Below are 19,257 nucleotides of genomic sequence, written 5' to 3'. Positions count from 1 at the left end.
GGGCCGGGAGGCGCGCGCCCGGCTGCCGGCGCCGGCGGGGAAGCTAGGTCGCCGGCGGCGACGGGGGTGGAAACCCTAGGGCGGGGAGGGAGCGGCTTGGGAAGATAGCCATTACTTAAGAGATTTAAGCATTACATCCGGTCTCTGCATAACTAAGCTGCACACAGGCAAACAAGGTCCTCTCACACAAAATAAAAATAAAAAGGCGAATTACAACGAAACATGTAGTCCGTATAACGCCTAAAGCGGAGGGGGGTTGTAAACACCTTCATAAACAGGTCTCAATTCTCCATGTTGTAGAGATGACCATAAACGAAGAGTTCTGGTACATCTGTAGATAACCTGTAACAGAGAAGTACTCTTACCGTTAAAACCTTATCATTTCTACACAGCCAAAAGCAACCAAATAACGGCAAGCGCTCCCACCCTGAGAAGAGTTCTAAACCTGTGATCAATCCCATGTAACCAATTGCCAAATACATTAGCAACACTATAGGGAGGATACAAGCCAAAAACTATTTGGATGACTGACCATATAGAACGAGCCAATTTAGATTGAAAGAATATAAATGTTTTATTGTCTCCTCATGATGACAAAAAACACATTGCAAACTTCCATGCCAATTCCTTTTAATAAGATTATCTTTAGTAAGAATGATACCATAGCGGATATATTGCATGCTTTTGATAGTTCACGTTCACTGGGCAATGAAAATACAAAAGGTTGGATTTCTATTAGTTTAAATTTGCCATTGCGATTACCAAGAAGATCAAACGTGTCAATTGTTTAAAGTGAATACATTGTTATTCCTCTTCATGACTACACAAACAAAAGCACAATCGGTGACAAGTTAAATGTAAATGATATAATCATTGCATAATACCTAAGCTGTAGTATGGATTTGAGGATTAAACAAGAAATCACCATTTAAATCAAGAACTTGATTCAGCCTAATGCGGTAATATACTACGTCATAATGTAAGACGTTTTTTCACACTACACGTAAACCAACAAACGAGAGACTGGCCGCAGTATTTCTTGCATGGCGTCACCCTCGCCAGGCGCAACGTGATAGCTTCAGCAGTTGCCATTGACTGGGTTCGGTTCTTTGGTGTCGCTCATCACTTTGCCGGACTACCTTATGTGCACTGAGTTGTGTGTCGGCACCGAAACAATCGATATACGATTCCGTTCTCGGTTTCTAGGACCAAACTGGCCGTTTGTCTCCGATAGTAGGCCGACCAACTAGTAATGAACTATCATTCTCAGCATTTAGGACCAAACTGGCCGTTTGTCTTCAATAGTAGGCTGACCAATTAGGCTGCACTCTGCTCAATTTCTGGGCTTCAAGCCTTGAGCGCATCGGTTCAGTGTGGAGGGGGTACAACACCTTGTCTATGGGGTTGGGGGGATCGACTCCTACTTCAGCCACTGATTGTGGGGTCATTCCATAAGGAATTTTTCCTCTGCGTGATTTTGCAGAGTAGTCGTCATGCTGACCACTTTATCCAAGTGGTGAAACCACCAACAGGGTTATTGCATCTCATCTTAAAGAGATGAAGGGGTTAGAATAGCTGCTCTTGTAATTCAGGGATTGAAATACACGTAACAGGAATGGTCAGGTGATAATCTAGACATTGTCCTAAGGTATTTGCATTGTACTTCTAACAAATTTTGTGCTTGTATATTGCATTTCTGTATTTTGGACTTGTCACGCTCATCACCTCTGTTAGGTTGCTTCATTGTTTGGGTATGGGTAAGGTTGTGGACCACTCCTGACATTGCTAAACCTTGGCCACAAACGATGCATAAACTCTCTAGAGCTACCCTTGCTCAACAATGCATCCATATGGTGAAAAACTTGCAGAACACCAATGCCACTTTCTAGCTCATTCTCTTGAATTACCCTTATCACTGATCTCTATTGGTGTGCCTTCTAGAATATCTCTTGGTTACCCGAATAAACCATATCTCTCAATTATTGGAGCGATAGAAACAACAACTTTGGCAATGATACCACATGCGCTATTCTCTTGGTTTTAAAACAATTCTTTTACCTTATTCAGCAGTACTTTAAAGCTAAATAATGATTTGACTTGGTGGTGTGTTTTGCTATAAATTCTTGCTGCACTACTTGGTTTAACTTTCGGTTCTTGGAGAAGTCTGGGATGACTCCTAGTGCAGCAGGGTTCTCCAAACTTTTTGCCAGAAAGAATTTCTAATTAATTGTACCTTTCGCAGACTGTTGCATATTTGTCTCACGCTGCTACTACAGCGCCACCATCAGAGGAGTACATCAAAATGATGGCTTATGAGATGGAGAAGAGTCGCAAGGTAATTGACATTTCAAATTTATTGTGGCACAAAGTATATGCCTCTAAGGCACTTCAAATGTTAAAGTCTTGTTATGCATTAATATTAATGCACCTAGAGATCATAAAGATTGATACTCCCTCCGTCCGGAAAAGCTTGTTATGCATTAATATTGTTTGCTTACATTTTCTCAACTTAAATCATTTAGTGCTTCATGCAAAGCATCCTGAAATCTTACTTAGCTTTCTCATATACAATAGTAGGATTTGGTGCTACTACTCCGTCACTGTCATCCATCTTTCTTAACTAAAAGGCTATAAGAACTTAATCAGTCAAGAAGGAATATTATGTTCATGCATAAGAAATTTGCTATTTCAACCAAGATTTGATTTGCTATTTCAGAGATCTTTGCACATTTTTGATAGTGTGGTTTTTGTTTCCATACAGAAGACTGATCCCTCGCTATCTCCGCCATCTTCAGTACCAAAGAAATTTAAGAAGTGACGGAGTTGTTTGATATCTGTAGGTTCTGGGGGAGGAAGTTGTGAACATACTTGGTGTAAATGTTTATACTAATTGTCGGTTACGTGCTGTAAATGTTTACATAGAGAAAAATGTGATTTATATCCTCGGTTTTTGGGGAAAGAAATAGTGAACATACTTGCCTTAAATGTTTAGGTCTGTTGATTCAGCCCGTCTGGATTGTCAGCATACGTACTGTAAATGTTTACAGGGCGTGGTTATCTCTGGCGCGCGCGTTGACGCGCTCGATTTCAGACAGCGTATGTTTTTAGATCGATCTGGTTCAATGTGTTGTTTCCTTATTATTTATTTTTCCTTTGTTTATATTGCATGCAGCCACCCACCCCCTTAAAATCAGGGGGAGGAGAGATTAGAGGGAGAACTCAAGGGGGAAAGAAGGATTAGAGGAAGCACTCCACGTAAAATCAGGGATGAGGGAGAGTGATTAGGAGAAAATCTAAGCGGGCCCCACATAAAATCAGGGGAGGGGAGAGTGATTAGGAAAAATTCCACGCAACCCATCGCGCGTTGCGACGTGCGCTCGTGAAAAAGGATCCGGCTTGCCTGCTCCCTCCCCATGCTCCCACTTCATCCTACGGCTGTCTTTTTTCTTTTTCTTTTTCTAATCTAATCATCTTCCCCCCTGATTTTAACGGGATGGGACCGGACCTTATTTTGTTCCAATTAAATCAAGCCACGTACGCGGGAGCACGGATGAGCACACGCGGGGGGAGCAGGCAAGTCTCGTCCCGTGAAAAAGTCTTCTCGATGTTTACATAGAGTAAAAATGTGACTTATATCCTCGGTTTTTGGGGAAAGAAATAGTGAACATACTTGCCTTAAATATTTAGATCTGTTGATTCAGCCCGTCTGGATTGTCAGCATACGTACTGTAAATGTTTATATAGAGTAAAAATGTGACTTATATCCTCGGTTTTGGGGTAAAGAAATAGTGAACATACTTGCCTTAAATGTTTAGATCTGTTGATTCAGGCCGTTTCTTTTTTCACAGGAATAATGTGTTACATGCTAAGACATGTGTATATCCTCTAACCAGTCCTCAATGGTAAGGACAATTTGTTGCTGTTTGCCGTTGTTCATAACTCAGTGATTATTACCCTCAGATTCTGGCACATGATTTCACCGATATAGTTATGAACAAAGGCAAGCAGCAACAAATCTAAGCTTATGCTTTTCCGGAGTGATAGGAAGTCTTGGTTGGGCGATGCTCTGGACAAACTATCTTTTGTTCTAAGCGATGCGCTCGTCTTCTTCGGAGGGAGAGCCTACGAGCAGTGCGCCAACCAGATCCACGTCTGCTGGAGCGCCCTTCATCTTTCATTTTACATGAACAAAAAATATTGTTTTAGCACCATAGCCCCATCATTTATCTAAATCTTATCTTCTAGCTAAATAGCTAGGCCACTAGCCTATTTCTTTGGCCATGCAAGCCTGCGCACACCCTACCCCTATGAGCACCTTCGAAAGACTGAGCCGGCATATCATCTTGAAATTTACGAAGTCACCATAGACACCTCGTCGTTGACGGAAACGTCTCCTCCAATAAATGCGAGCACCAGGATTTGAACTCTGGTGAGCTGGGGATACCATAATCCCTCTAACCATCCAACCACAGATTTGTTCGCCACGTCTCTTCTTTCTGATACAAAAATAAAGAACTAAGACTAGTATTTTCACATGCTCCCGTATAATACTTGTTTGAGATCGAAAGGAACAAATGATTGAACTGTCGATTCCATTGAATGATTCTCAGTATATATAGAAGGGGAAAAGACGCGACTAAGAGATGCATCTGCTCGTAGAGGTGCAAGTGGAGAGGCGCGACGGTTGCCAATGCAACCACGTACAGATTACAATGGGAGGATTATCTCTTTAATTAACCTATTAATTTAATCCTAACACTTCCCTAATCCTTCCTTGTCCTTGCAACCGATCATCTCTGGAATCATCCTTGAATTAACTCTCTCCAAAAACCCTGTGGGAAAAATGTGAGAAGTATTGTAGTATGATATGTTGCTAAAACTTCTTCAAACCGAGAGGGAAAATAAGGAGAAAATGGTGCAACATATAATGGTTATTGTCTCTTTTAACTCAATACGAAACCTATAGAGTTTAGAGGACAATAAATATGTCGTATATACTTTCCTAAAAAACCCGACGGGGAAAACTGAAAGTATGACATATGATCTAATGTTGATATTACCTCATTAAAAACCTTTATGAGAACTTGTAAAGTAAACTCATGACGGGAAAAAGATTATAATATGATGCATTGAACAAGAACAATTCAGGATGATACTCCCCTGATTCTTGCAAAATTCGAAGCCATCACCTACCAATTCTATAAACACATTTCCAGAACATAGAAGTTGGTAGAAACCTGATGAACAAATCAGTCGCATTATTTGACTTGCAAGATATGCAATATAGTGATATTGCTTATTATGTAACATGTTTGCATCCAGGCAACACAAGAAATATTATCGTTGAGATAATGGTTGGTGGATGTATCCATGAGGTCTGTTTCGAATACTTCTCATTGAGAGGGCTACTACAACTAGGAGGAACACTAAGCTTGTCTACGATCTGACATAGTAGGGATCAGATCGATGTATCCAATGCTATCGTGTTCACATTCCTGTGAAACTGAAAAACCAGGACAAGATGTTTGATACCTTGGATATATCAAAAGATATTCTTGAGTACCAACCAATTGTGTTTGATGGATCCAATGGCATTATGGAACAATGAGTCCCAATATCTCATTTCCATCATCTCTTGGTCTAAATAGATCTTTCTCTACGTCTAGAGAATGAACTACCATGAGAGTTATGGATGGATAAGATTTGTCCACAATAAATTTCTCCAATATATTTTGGATATAGACAACATGGTGTACCATAATGTATGAATGAATGTGCTCAAGTTGTAGTAATGAGCGGTATTTTGGTTTACCCAAATCCTTCATTTTAAACTCCGTCATTTAGATGATTACATGTGTCGTCATTGTAGACACACACGCATGAATAATCATCATTGTAGGAGTAATCCTTGTGAATAAGGAACTCACTACGTCAGTTGTACCAAATGTACCAAGGATAATAATAAGTCATATGGCGACTTATTGATTTTACACAGTATATGTTACATTTTGTATTTCGATTCAGAATTGAGGTTCCGTCGGGAACCATCTATATCTGAATCTAGTGATCTACATGGGTATGTAATCACTACATCTATCAACTGCAGAGATAGATGATTTTGTACTGCCAATGATATAAGTTACCGGAAAGAGATTCCACCTTTGGAGAATAGTTGGGCATCTGCGTGAACCCTTGTTCTACAATACTTGCTCTTTGTTTCACCACCCCGTTGTTCTCAATTCTGTTTCCAGAAGAAAACTGGCGTAGACATTGCTTATGAATAACTTTTCATTATTGAGCAAGATCATTTCTACCTAGATTATACCCTTTGCTTGATTTCAGTCTGAGTGTTGTTCACACTTTGCCATGGCCATGGTCTTTGGATCTGAATCATTTGAAAGGTTTTGGCAATCTAGTTGAGAAATGTATGTCGACAATTGTAGACTTCCGGTTATATGATTCTCCAGAATCTATATATCAATATATAGTTGATGGAAATATCGTTACCCATGGTGACTGCTCGCGATTTCCCAATGCGATTGAGTCGGGTATTCCGATGTCCCGGTCATTGTGTGCACTATGACCTGGATTGGTGGAGGTTTCCCATCCACTGGGTATACTACCCATTAGGTGTCTGTCAACATGAAGTTGGCTTGCATTTACTGATTCACATGCCTTGATATCCTTGCTTGCGAGAAGCTGAATTCTGATGTACTTCTGCCATATATCTCCCCCTGTTGCTTTGAATGGGGATTGGAGTGGATTTTGTTGGTGTCTCCACTCTTTCAGGCGTACTTTTGCACGATTATAGGATTGTGTGACACCTTTATAGTCAGTAAATGAATCTAACAGGTTATTTGCAATGTATTGCAAATCTTCTGAACGCATGGTTTAAATCTTTGAGTATGTGGATCTGAGGTAGAAAGGTGTTGAACATTCTACTAATTTTCTAGCATTCTTTATGGTACTTGAATTCTCCCCCTAAAGCCTGGAAATGTTTCTCATTGGATCAGCATACTGGCCTTGAATAACTCCCCATGCGATGGGCTTGAGGTATTGACGGAAATACAATTATTCCTCACATAGATCCCAACTATATGTTGAGGGGCCAATTATGTATGCCGAGGTGGTGATGTCGGTGTGTAACCAAATTACCGCAGATGGGACATACTTGGTAGATTTCCATGTATCAAAGATAGAAGGGAATAATATTATGCAGTTTGGTCATGAGCGTGTAAAACTGCATGACTCCAACATAAAGTTGGTAAGTTGCAATTCAAAGTGAAGATAATGCAATGAGCTTAACTCTTTGGATAAAGGATTCTACCAAACCATTTTAAGTCTAGACATTAGGACAAATTGCTAAACTTCAATCCGAGGGCCATAGAGAAGGCACGAGGAGAGATTACAATATTGTCCATTCGATTTGCTTGAAATCGATGTCAGTATAATGAGCCATTGGTTTCATGTGAATAAAGCACACACATAAGACCATCGTGTAGATATGTCCTTTGGAACCATTGAATACCAGAATAGTCTACTCAATGGTTGGGAAGAGCCACTTACCTCGACTTGATGCATTCAAGAAGTCTGAGTGGTTCAGCATAGACTTTAAGGCGTGAGAGCCTTAAAATTAGCCTCCCCGTGTCACATGTAGTGCACATAAAATCCAAAACTTATTAGAATTTAGCATCATAATAATCATAAACCATTGGAATTGCTGATAGTTTCGGTTTCAACGCAATGTCAATGACGATCAAAGCGGGAATGCCAAGTTTGTCATGCAAAAGACACTCTGGGAAACTATCTCGTATGCAACATGTGCTACGGGTTTTGTAGTATGTGTAGTATAACCCGGATGATACATAGAGAATGTGCTTGCCATATCCGTTGCATATGGTAAAGAGCAGATATTCCTCTTTGTTGTCATCATAAGTTTCACCATGGAAACTATTTGACGGATACCTCTATAGTTTAGTAGGATACGAGTTAAATCCGAAAGCAATAAAGCATCCTGACGTTAGTCGAGTACCCACGGGGACAGTAAATATGACTCGAGTTGAGCCAACAAATACCTCATCGCGTCTAGCGATTTTAAAATATCTCCTTTCTCTCAACAAGAGTGGAAACATTTCACTTTCCTGAGTATAGAGTTCGTGGTGCATATGTCCACATGACACAAATCATCTTTCATCAGATTGACCCCGCAAAAATCTATATATAGACATGAAGATTCTCAAGAAAATCATTATCAGATATATAGAATACATACAAATGTATTTGTATCGAAATGCTGATACAATATATGATGACAACAATAATCATGTTCACATTAGAACATCAGAAATGGACATAAATAAATAGATCACTAAGGAGATTGATGGACTAAATGTAGTCTCCAAACATATGAGCTGATGCATATTCAAACTTCATCTTCTCCATGCTCATAGGGCCCTGTGACAGCCGGATAATCATTTTATTGCTCGGTTCTAGAAGAACGTCATGCAAATAACTGACTGCCATGATGGTGTCAGGTTAAAGGTTTGGAGCCGCGGAGGATGGTCCAGGAGCCGCGGCCTCGGGTGCCTCCGCACGTCTCTGTGTGGGCAGCGACCGCGTCACCGAGCGGCTGCGAAACCAGTGGTTCTGGTGTCCCGGTCCAGCGCGGGGTCGAGGCCAGGGGAAGCAGATGCCATCGTCGTTGGTGGCGGCAGGTTTCAACGCGGAGGTGTGATTGGGTGGCGCGGCAGGGATGAAGCCGCTGGAGCCGGCGTCTTAGTCCAGCGGGGACTGAAGCCAGACGATGTCTCTTGCCGTGGATGCGTTCTTCCTTCCTCAAGTGTAAGGCAAGATTCTGTTCATGGTAAAGCAAATTTGTGTAGCCATGAAGAAAATTGGAAAAGAAGCACCTTGTTTTTTTAGAACCATGGTTACAGAATTACACCATGGTGGGGGCGTACTCGTTCCTCATGACATCTCTAATATCAGCAGGAACATCAGCGAGATACATAAAATATCCTGAACGTCGAGCTTTCGAAGCTAGCTCATGAGCCAGTGTGTTTTTATCTCTTCTTATGACACCGATCCCTGCATCTGTGTAGCTTGAGAGGAGGTTCTTTGCATCAGCAAGCCATGCATAGCAAGTCGATCTGCATTTCTCTCCCGCTTTTATGTCCCGAGCAAATCCGACGCAGTCCGTCTCTAGGATCAATTTTCCATGGAAATGCTTTGCAAATTCAGTTAAACTCATCACCGCAGCTGCAACTTCTGCCTCTTCTGCCGAACTGCATTGTGGTAACCGCCTTCCCACTGATAAAAGCACGTGACCCCTATAATCTCTGGTAACCACGCCGCCCCATGCTTCTCCCGATTCCTCTAGAAAAGACGCATCAGTATTCAGCTTTGCTTTGTCAACTGAAGGAGCACTCCACTGATTAGATTCAGGGATATTCGGGATGCTTGGTTTGGCCGGGAACAGAGACTTTTTGTTCCTGCCGTTCTCATTCAGTGAGTCATAAGCAACCTTCCTGAGATCATCATAGAGTCTGAGCAAGTATTGGACAGAACCTGAGACCGTGTCTTTTCCATCACCGTGAACTACGTTATTCCTTAAGCTCCACGCCTGCCACATGATTAACTGTCAGAGTAATGGGCCACGGATAGGCTAACCCGAGCCCCGGAACCTTTCAAAATATCGGGGCAGACTGCGCCCCTCAAGACCCCATGATAAAGAGCCGCCTCCTGGGAATCGGCGGCAACTGCCCCTCACGGCCGAGTCCTAGGGACGACTTCGAGTTAAGCCGACACTTAGCTGACGACTTCGAAATAAGCCGACTATGGGAGTCGGCCCGCGACTCCAACCACCCCTGCCTTCGCCACGATGGACGGGGCGGGGTACGGTCACTGCGTGGCCGTCCCTGCCCCGCTTACGAAGGTCTGGCATGGCTACAGTGCGCCATATCGCTGGAGATCTCCATCGTGGCGCGGCACTGTTGCCATGCCCGCCCTAACCTCAGCCCCCGTGGGCGGCGCACTGTGCCCACGTCGGCTTGCCTGTACGGCCCAGAGACAGCGGGTCCCACCCGTCAGCGGGGGTACAGAAGACGGCAAGAGTGCCACAAGACGGACCCGTTGGGAGTCGGCCCCCGGGAGTCGGCCGACCCCTCCCACGGGCCCCACACGCCATTAACCAGACAAGACGGGGAATGGCACAGTGATCGCCTGTCAGGCGGCGACACTGTTGCCATGACCCCATGACCAAGCCAACATTATTAGAGGCACGGCTACAGTACCAGGCCTGTCGGCGGGGCCCGCCAGTCGGCGGGCCCCAGCAGTCGGCGGAGAAGACGGCGGCCTAAGAGACACACGGCTGGGACCCACGCCCAGCCGAATTACCATTGTATCCCTGGGGGGCGGGCCTATATAAGCCCCCTTGGGCACCCATGCATGGGGGATCGCTCCAGATCATATAGGAAGGAGGGAGCTAGCCTCACCTTCTCCTACCTCCAGAAAACAGCTCAAGGAGCAACCTTGTACTCACTTTGCCATAGTGATCGTGCGGAGACGCCGCAGAGCAGCAGTAGGGGTGTTATCTCCATGGAGAGCCCTGAAGCTGGGTAAGATTCGCCGGCGTGCATGCATTCGCCTCATCCCGTTTCCAGGCACCGACGACATTCTACTCGCCCCCACCATGATAAGCCATCCTTTGGCATATGTTGCATCCAACCCCCGACATTTGGCGCCCACCGTGGGGCATGGTGCACCGCCGTCCGGAGACCTGCTCTGGACGGGAACCCTCTTCCTCCCCAGCGAGCGTAGCCAGCCCGGCACGCCCGATGGCGCTTGCCCCGACGCGCTGCAAAGCGTCGATGACGCATGCGCAGCGAGCGGCCTTGCCGATCTTCTCGGCGAGGCTCACATCTCCAACGAGCCCGCATCCGATGCGGGCACAGGCTACCCCGAGCGACGCCTCGTCAGCCTCCTCGACCAACTCCACGTCTCCGGCGAGCCTACCGCGGACTTGGAGTCGGTCGGCTCCATCGACCCGATGCTTGTCGATTCCGACACCGCGTCGCTCGACACCTTCCCCTCCGACGTGATCGTCTTCGACGATCCTCTCCCACGAGCCGACAGTGGCGGCATCACCGTCACCGAAGTGCTCGTCATCATCCACGGCGCCGCCTCCGACGAGAACGCCCGCGACGCCCTGCAGGCCACTTTGCACGATCTGTCCGCCCCCATCACGGCGGACGCTTACGCCGAAGCGCTGGAGGCATACCGCCTTGCCCTCTTTGCGAAGGGCCAGAAGATCGCCACCATGAGACGCCTCACAGAGGCCCACCAACGCGAAGTCGACCGTGCCGCCTTCGGCACGCCGCCTCCAGAAGGGCCAAGCCGAGTCGGCGTCATCAAGAAACGCGGCGCGGCCATCACCAGCATGCTGGGAGCAGACCGCCCGGTCTATGCCACGCCCCTCGAGAACCTACGCGCCGCCTAGTCGATCGTTGATGAGCTAAACGGACTGGGGGCCGACGAGCTCCCCTACATGACCAGACGCATCCAACAGCTGATCGATGCGGCCGCAACCCGGCATGAAGCCGACGTCCGAGCTGGAAGCCCCCCTCGCCGAGAGCACGGCGCGACGTCGCGTACGCCGACTGCGGGTGGCACCCGTGCGAGACAAGAGAAGGAGCCGGCTGCTAGCCGCAGCCGGACTCGTATTACCATCGAGCGCGACGCAGAAGGCCGCCCCCGAGGAGTGGAGCGACGAGGCGACCTGCCGCCTCCTCCACCTCGCGGGGAAAGATATCCTACCCCGCCGCCTGTCGAGCATCCGACTCTCAGCGGCCGACTTGGTCACCGCGAAGGAGTCGGCGAGAATGATGCCCGCCATCGGATCGACCGCCTAGCGCGATCCCTGGCCCTGGAAGAAGAAGAAGATGTTGGCCCGCCGTGTTTTGGCCCCCGCATCCGCGACGAGCCCTTTCCCAACGGGTTCTCGCTCCCAAGAGACACGCCCAAGTACAACTGCTCCGTGAAGCCGGAAGACTGGTTGATCGACTACTCCACCGCCGTTCACATAGCGAATGGCAATCGACGCGTTGCCATGAAATATGCCCCCCTGATGCTCCAAGGCACGACGCGCACCTGGCTCAACAGCCTCAAGCCTTACAGCATCAACAGCTGGCTAGACTTCACCGAAGCCTTCATACGCAACTTCACCAGCACATACAAGCGGGCTCCCAAGCCCCGACAGCTCTCCTTGTGCGTACAAGGGCCCAGCGAATCGACCCGCGACTACCTCACGCGTTGGGCCGAGCTCCGCAACTCCTGCGAAGGAGTGCACGAGGTCCAGGCCATAGAGTACTTCACCGCCGGGTGCCGGTGAAGGCACTCTCCTCAAGCACCGACTCCTCTGCGACGAGCCGATAACCCTTGACGAGCTACTGGTCATCGCGGACAAGTATGCCACGGCCGACTCCTCAATGAAGACCGAGCTCCGGGTAGACGCCTCTGGAAAAGTACTAACGCCGGCTCCCAAGACACCGGCCGGAGAATCAAGCCGGCGCCCGTATCAGAACGATCACAAGCGCAAAGCCCCTCAGCCGGCTTCCAGCAGTCGGCAGGTGGCCACGATCGAAGAAGAGCAGCCTGAGGGACAGCCGGCTTCGAAGAAACAGAAGGGCGGCAGGCCGGCTTGGCAGCCGGCTTTCTCCTACGAGCAGACTCTAGATGGTCCTTGCAAGTTCCACAGCGGCGCCAAGCCGTCGAACCACACAACCCAGAAATGCCACTGGCTCACCCGAATCACCAAGGGAGACAGCCTCCTGCCTCTCCCGCCTGCTGGGCCGCCGACTCCATCGCCGCCCCAGCAGCCGGCTGTCAGGCCAGTCGGCGCAATACAAGACAAGTACCCAGAAGAGCACGGAGCCTATGTAGTGTTCACCAGTGTGGCTGACGATCGGCGCGGCCGGCGGCAGCAGTAGCAAGAGGTGAACGCAGTAGCATCAAGTACTCCAGAGTTTATGCACTGGTCCGAGAAGCCTATCAGTTGGAGCAGAGCTGATCACCCAGAGGTGATGCCGAGTCCGGGCTCCTACGCCCTGGTCTTAGGTACCACTTTTGCCACAGATAGGCGGGCCGCTCGCTTCTCGCGAGTGCTGATAGACGGAGGCAGTAGCATCAACATCTGTACAAGGATACCATGGAGAAGTTAGGAATCAAGTAAAGACAGCTTCAGAGCAGCCGGACTGTGTTCCACGGTATTGTTCCTGGCCTTTCCTGCTCACCAATCGGCAAGATCCTGATAGACGTCCTCTTTGGGGACAAAGATCATTTCCGCCGAGAGCCAGTTTGGTTTGAAGTGGTGGACCTCGAAAGCCCGTACCATGCGCTGCTTGGCCGACCTGCTTTGGTCAAGTTCATGGCGGTCCCCCACTACGCCTACCTCAAGATGAAGATGCCGAGTTCCAAGGGAATTCTGACCACAGCCGGCGACTACAGAAAGTCGCCCGCTTGCGCGGCCGAAAGCAGTCGGCTAGCCGAGTCCCTGGTGATCGTGGCCGGGAGGCAGCTTCTTGACCGGGATGTGGCAATGGCCGGCAAGCAGCCCGAGATGTCGCCCGACCCCAAGGAGTCTGAAGCTGAAGGTTCGTTCAAGCCGGCCAAAGAGACAAAGAAGATACCCTTGGACCCGGAGCACCCAGAGAAGTACGCTGTCATAGGTGCAAACCTTGACAGCAAATAGGAAGGTGAGCTCGTCAGTTTCCTTTGTGAGAATCGAGACATCTTCGCATGGTTCCCTAAAGACATGCCAGGTGTACAGACGGAAATCGCCGAGCACAAGTTACATGTCCGATCTGATGTGAAGCCCGTCAGGCAGCCCTTGCGCCGCCTGTCAGAAGAGAAGAGAAGAGTTGTTGGAGAAGAGATAGCCCGGCTCCTGGCAGCCGGCTTCATTATGGAAGTGTTTTTTTCAGAATGGTTAGCAAACCCGGTCCTGGTGCTGAAGAAGAACAAGCAGTGGTGGATGTGTATTGACTACACAAGCCTCAACAAAGCTTGCCCCAAGGACCCATTCGCTCTGCTAAGAATTGACCAGGTGATAGACTCCACAGCCGGATGCGAGCTGTTGAGCTTCTTAGATGCATATTCAGGATATCACCAGATCAAGCTGAACCCGGCCGATAGACTGAAAACCGCCTTCATCACGCCGTTTGGAGCCTTCTACTACCTGACCATGACGTTCGGCTTGAGGAATGCCGGCGCCACCTTTCAGCGTTGCATGCAGAAGTGTCTCCTCAAGCAACTCGGCAGAAATGCCCACGTCTACGTGGACGATGTGGTGGTGAAGACGGAAAAGCCTAGAACACTGCTGGAAGACCTCAAGGAAACCTTTGAGAACCTGCGCCGATTCCAAATCAAGCTCAACCCTGAGAAGTGCGTCTTCGGAGTACCAGCCGGCCAACTCCTCGGCTTCCTGGTCTCTGAACGCGGCATAGAGTGCAATCCTGTCAAAATCAAGGCCATCGAGAGGATGAAGGTACCGAGCCGACTGCTAGATGTGCAAAAGTTCACCGGCTGCTTGGCGTCCATCAGCCAATTCATCAGTCGGCTGGGCGAGAAGGCTCTCCCTTTATACCAGCTCATGAAGAAGACAATCTTTTTCGAGTGGAACCCCAAGGCGGACGAAGCTTTTCTCCGATTAAAGAAAATGTTGACTACTCCCCCTGTGCTGGCGGCACCAACTCCCAAAGAGCCCATGCTCTTGTACATTGCCGCCACCAGCAGGGTAGTCAGCATAGTCATTGTAGTCGAGCGCAAGGAGGAAGGCAAGGCGCTACCTGTCCAGAGACCGGTATATTACCTGCGCGAAGTACTGTTGGCCTCCAAGCAGAACTACCCCCAGTACCAGAAGATGTGCTACGGCATGCACTTTGCCGCCAAGAAGCTGAAGCCTTACTTTCAGGAGCATCCGATCACTGTGGTTTGCACAGCCCCACTAGCCGAGATCATCGGAAGGCGAGATGCTTCTGGCCGAGTGGCCAAATGGGCCATTGAGCTGGCTCCCTACACCATCTACTACCAGCCCCGCACCACCATCAAGTCGCAAGCACTGGCCGACTTCCTCGTCGACTGGGCCGAGACCCAGTACCTGCCGCCAGCGCCCGACTCCACCCATTGGCGGATGCATTTCGACGGCTCCAAGATGCGCACCGGCTTTGGAGCCGGCGTTATCCTCACTTCCCCCAAAGGCGACAAGCTCAGATATGCGCTGCAAATCCACTTCGCCGCCTCCAACAACGTCGCTGAATATGAGGCACTCATTCACGGGCTCCGGCTTGCCAAAGAACTCGGCATTCACCGGATCCTGTGTTACGGCCTCCTCAAGCCGTCTGTCAAGCCTTCACTACAATCAGACTCCATCTTTGTGTTGGCTCCCCCTGAAGAAGTCGGATCCAACTCAAGAGCCCCAGCAGTCGGCACGAGAATTCCTGCGAACGACTCCAAGAACGCCGCAGTCGAAGCCGGTCAGGGGACTACGGCGACCAGTCCGAAGACTCCAGAACTCGGCCCGGGGACTGCACCAGTCGGCCCGCGGACTTCATCAATTCAGCAAGCGGCCGCAGACTCCAGCCCGCCGGCTCCCAGCCCAGCCACCCTCGTCCAAGTCGCAGTACTAACGGTTGAAGAAATAGCAGCTCCCTCATAGGCCTAGCCCATCCTCAAGTTTCTAGTGAGCAAAGAGCTGCCAACTAATGAAATCCTGGCTCGGCAAGTACAACGCCGAGCGGCAGCTTACACCATAGTCAACAAAGAGCTGGTCAGGCGCAGCGTCACTGGTGTCTACCAGCGTTGCGTCGAGCCAGAGCAAGGCCAAGCAATTCTTAAAGACATCCATCAAGGAGAGTGCGGCCACCATGCGGCTTCAAGAGCACTCGTCGCCAAAGCCTTCCGGCACGGTTTCTTCTGGCCAACCGCCTTGGAAGAGGCCAAAGAATTGGTCCAAAAGTGCAAAGGGTGCCAGAAGTTCCGCTCCAAGCCACATCAGCCGGCTTCCACACTCAAGACTATCCCCATTGCCTGGCCCTTTGCGGTTTGGGGCCTGGACATGGTGGGACCATTCAAAACAGCACGAGGCAGCCTAACTCACTTACTTGTCGCGGTGGACAAGTTCACCAAGTGGATAGAAGTAAAGCCCATCAAGAAGTTGAATGGTCCGACTGCAGTAACTTTCATCGCGGACATCACGACTCGGTACGGCATACCACACAGCATCATCACCGACAATGGCACGAATTTCGCCAAAGGTGCCTTGGCCCGTTTCTGCGTGATACAGGGCATCCGACTGGACTTAGCGTCCGTTGCCCATCCGCAGTCAAACGGCCAGGTAGAGCGAGCAAACGGCCTCATCCTGTCCGGCATCAAGCCTCGGCTAGTCGAACCACTAGAACATTCGGTCGGCTGTTGGCTTGATGAGTTGCCAGCCGTCCTCTGGAGTCTGCTCACAACTCCAAAACAAGTCAACCAGCTTCACACCTTTCTTCCTCGTCTACGGTGCTGAAGCCGTCATCTCGACGGACATAGAGTTCGACTCCCCGTGAGTCAACATGTACACCAAGGAGGAGGCAGAAGAAGCACGTCAAGACGGTGTCGATCTGCTGGAAGAGGGCCGGCTGTTGGCGCTCAGCCGGTCCAGCATCTACCAGCAGAGCCTGCGCCGATACTACAACAGGAAGGTCAGGCCGAGATCTTTCCAAGAAGGCGACCTTGTGCTTCGATTGATCCAGCGAATAGCCGGCCAGCACAAGCTGTCGGCACCTTGGGAAGGCCCCATCATTATCAGCAAAGTGCTGGGCAACGACTCCTACTACCTGATCGACGCTCAGAAGCCCCGAGCACGCAAGAGGGACGACTCCGGCAAAGAGACGGAATGCCCATGGAATGCAAATCTTCTCCGAAGATTTTACAGTTGATGCAGTATGTATCACGCTACCCTTTGAATTAAAGTACCAAGACTTCGGGCCCCCCGAGACGAGCTCGGGGACTGCCCTTTTTGTTATCTGTATGATAAGAATTATGTCTTCGAGTATATTACTCTTTTGTTATGCCGCTTGGCACCGGGCTCGACTAGTCGGCCCGGGGACTCGCCGCCTCACGCTATGAAATGCTTCCCGCAGTCGGACAAGTAGTGTGTGATGCCTAAGCCGTCTCCTGTCAGAATCCGCAGCTCGCAAAGCGACTGTTTGGTGGGCAGGAGTAAGGAAGAATGGGCGCCCACATCAAAAATGGCTAAGGACTCAAAGCATAAGCATAGCCTAATCCGGCTTCCAGCCTCTCTTAGCAAAGCCGACTCTTTAGCAGTCGGCTTGCCTCTTTCTATCCAACTTGTTAAAAGACTCTAAAAATGGCCAAGTACTTGCCTTCCCAAAATAGCCAAGCATTTGATCCAGAGGCGGTCCGCAGAGCGGCTGTCTGACTGGCAAGGCGGCGACTAAGGGAAGGCGGCAAAGGAAAAAGCCAAAAGAGCAATGAGCAAGGAAAGATAGAACTCGGATAAATATTTACATAGGCCCTTGGCCGAATCTTCAAACAGAAGTTCAAAATACACCCCGCGGGTGGAATTGTTCGAATTAACAAGTTCTTCAAAGACTACTAGAACAGATAAAATGAAGGCAAGAACGGCAGCCTAGGAAGCGGCAGACGGGTTCGGAGGGTCGGAAGAGACGGCGGTGTCAGGTGCCGGGGCGGCCGGCTCGACGGTCTCGGCTTGGTCGTCTCCGGCGGCAGCCGACTTGGTTGGGCGCGGCTCGTTGCTGGAGGCACGGTCGAGCTGAGGCTAGTCGCCCACTCCGCCTTCTGGCGCCTCCGTCTCACCTCCGTCCTTCGCCTTGCCTTCCTCCTCGGCGCTGGAACCGATCACCTCCGCCGAGTCCTCGTCATAATCTGGGTTCATCCCGAACCACTCCGGCGGCGCCTCCCTGCCGTCTTCAGCCCGATCAGGGACGAAGATGTTGGTGTCGGCCTAGTCGGCGATCGCCGCAGCACGAGCGACGAGGGCGTCTTCCACAGCTACCAGCTCCGCCTAGGCCTTTGACCGGAATGCGGCCAGACGGTCCAGGTCCAGCCCTGGATACCACGCCTTGACGAATTCCAAGGCCCGGCGCGCTCCAGCCCGGGCCGAGGAACCCTTTCAAGCCTCAAGACGACCAGTTGCGACCTTCAGCCAGTCGGCAGTCCGACTGGCAGTGCGCAGAACCGGCATGTCTGGCCACAGGGCGGCAATGGCCTGGGCACCGGCATGTTGAAGCCGGCGCAGCATCCGGTGGGCCGGCCGCAGACGAGCCTCGATGCTCAGAAGCTGCTCATCGAGGGTCCGGGGGCGTTGGCGGCAATCTCCGCACCATCTGCCCTCCGCGCCTTGCGATCAGCCTCGATGGCTTGAGTGGCCGCCAGTGAGTGGCCGGGGAAGAAGTCTGCCAAGACAAAAAAGAAGCAAGTCAAAATCAGGAGTCAGCCCGACCCACAGTCGGCGGCTCGAAGGAAACAAAGAAACTCACCGTCGACGATGTCCTCGATCTCATGGAAGCCGCAGGTCAGCTGTGCCTCCTTGTCGGTCCAGGAGGAGCGCTCGCTTTCGAACTCGGCCAGGAGAGCAGCCTCTCTCTTCTCTGCCTCGTCCTGTGCCTTGTTGAGCAGCTCCTTCTGCTCCACCAGCTGCGCGGCCAGCAGGTCGCGCTCCGCGGCGAGTTTGCTGCACTCCTCCCCCTTGGCACACAAGGCAGTTTTGGCCTCGCCCAGCTGCTGCTGTAGAGTGGCGTTGGCCTCTGAAGAATAAAAGGAAAAGACGTTAAGTCGTCAACAAAGAAGGTCGCCGGGAAGATCCGGCCCGACTACTTAGTAGTCGGCCCGAATCTCGGGGACTATAGCCCGCGGGTGCGCCAGCGCGCCCCCGCGAAGAAGAAGGAGGAGTAACTCTAACTCTCCGACAGGTCGGCAGTCCGCCTGCCCAACTCCTCGACATTGCGGTTGAAGGCAGTGACGCGGAGGTTGTGATACTCCTGTGATAAGAATTTCCAGACGAAGATAAGTATTGGAACTCACCAGGAGTTCCGGGCCGCCTGCTCAGCAGCTGACCCGAAATTCGGGGACTACACCCAGTGGGTGCGCTGGCGCGCCCCCACAGAGAAGAGCAAGGAAAAACAAAGTCAAAAAAGAAAGCATACCTGGACAGCTACTCGCGACGCCAGATGCGCC

At 50.1% G+C, this 19,257-nt stretch overlaps 1 protein-coding gene across 5 annotated transcripts in view; it reads left to right on the top strand.

Moving 5' to 3' along the window:
- LOC123112455 (uncharacterized) overlaps window positions 1-3,061 on the top strand; it is a 10,854-nt gene extending 7,793 nt beyond the window's left edge. For 3 of the 5 annotated variants that reach the window (XR_006455496.1, XR_006455495.1, XM_044533438.1), the window contains 2 exons: window positions 2,243-2,335; window positions 2,762-3,061. Coding sequence is in view for 2 of the 5 variants with exons in the window: in XM_044533438.1 (XP_044389373.1) it covers window positions 2,243-2,335; window positions 2,762-2,818 (150 nt within the window). In the remaining 3 variants the exon portion in view is untranslated. The remainder of the gene's footprint in view (window positions 1-2,242; window positions 2,336-2,761) is intronic. The other 2 variants (XR_006455497.1, XM_044533439.1) reach the window with 1 other exon arrangement.
- Window positions 3,062-19,257: the final 16,196 nt, after the last annotated feature.

The sequence above is a fragment of the Triticum aestivum genome, chromosome 5B, assembly GCF_018294505.1.
Source record: "Triticum aestivum cultivar Chinese Spring chromosome 5B, IWGSC CS RefSeq v2.1, whole genome shotgun sequence".
NCBI classification, from domain to species: Eukaryota; Viridiplantae; Streptophyta; class Magnoliopsida; order Poales; family Poaceae; genus Triticum; species Triticum aestivum.
Note: the sequence above shows the minus strand (reverse complement) of the source record. Positions and strands in the feature narration are given on the sequence as shown.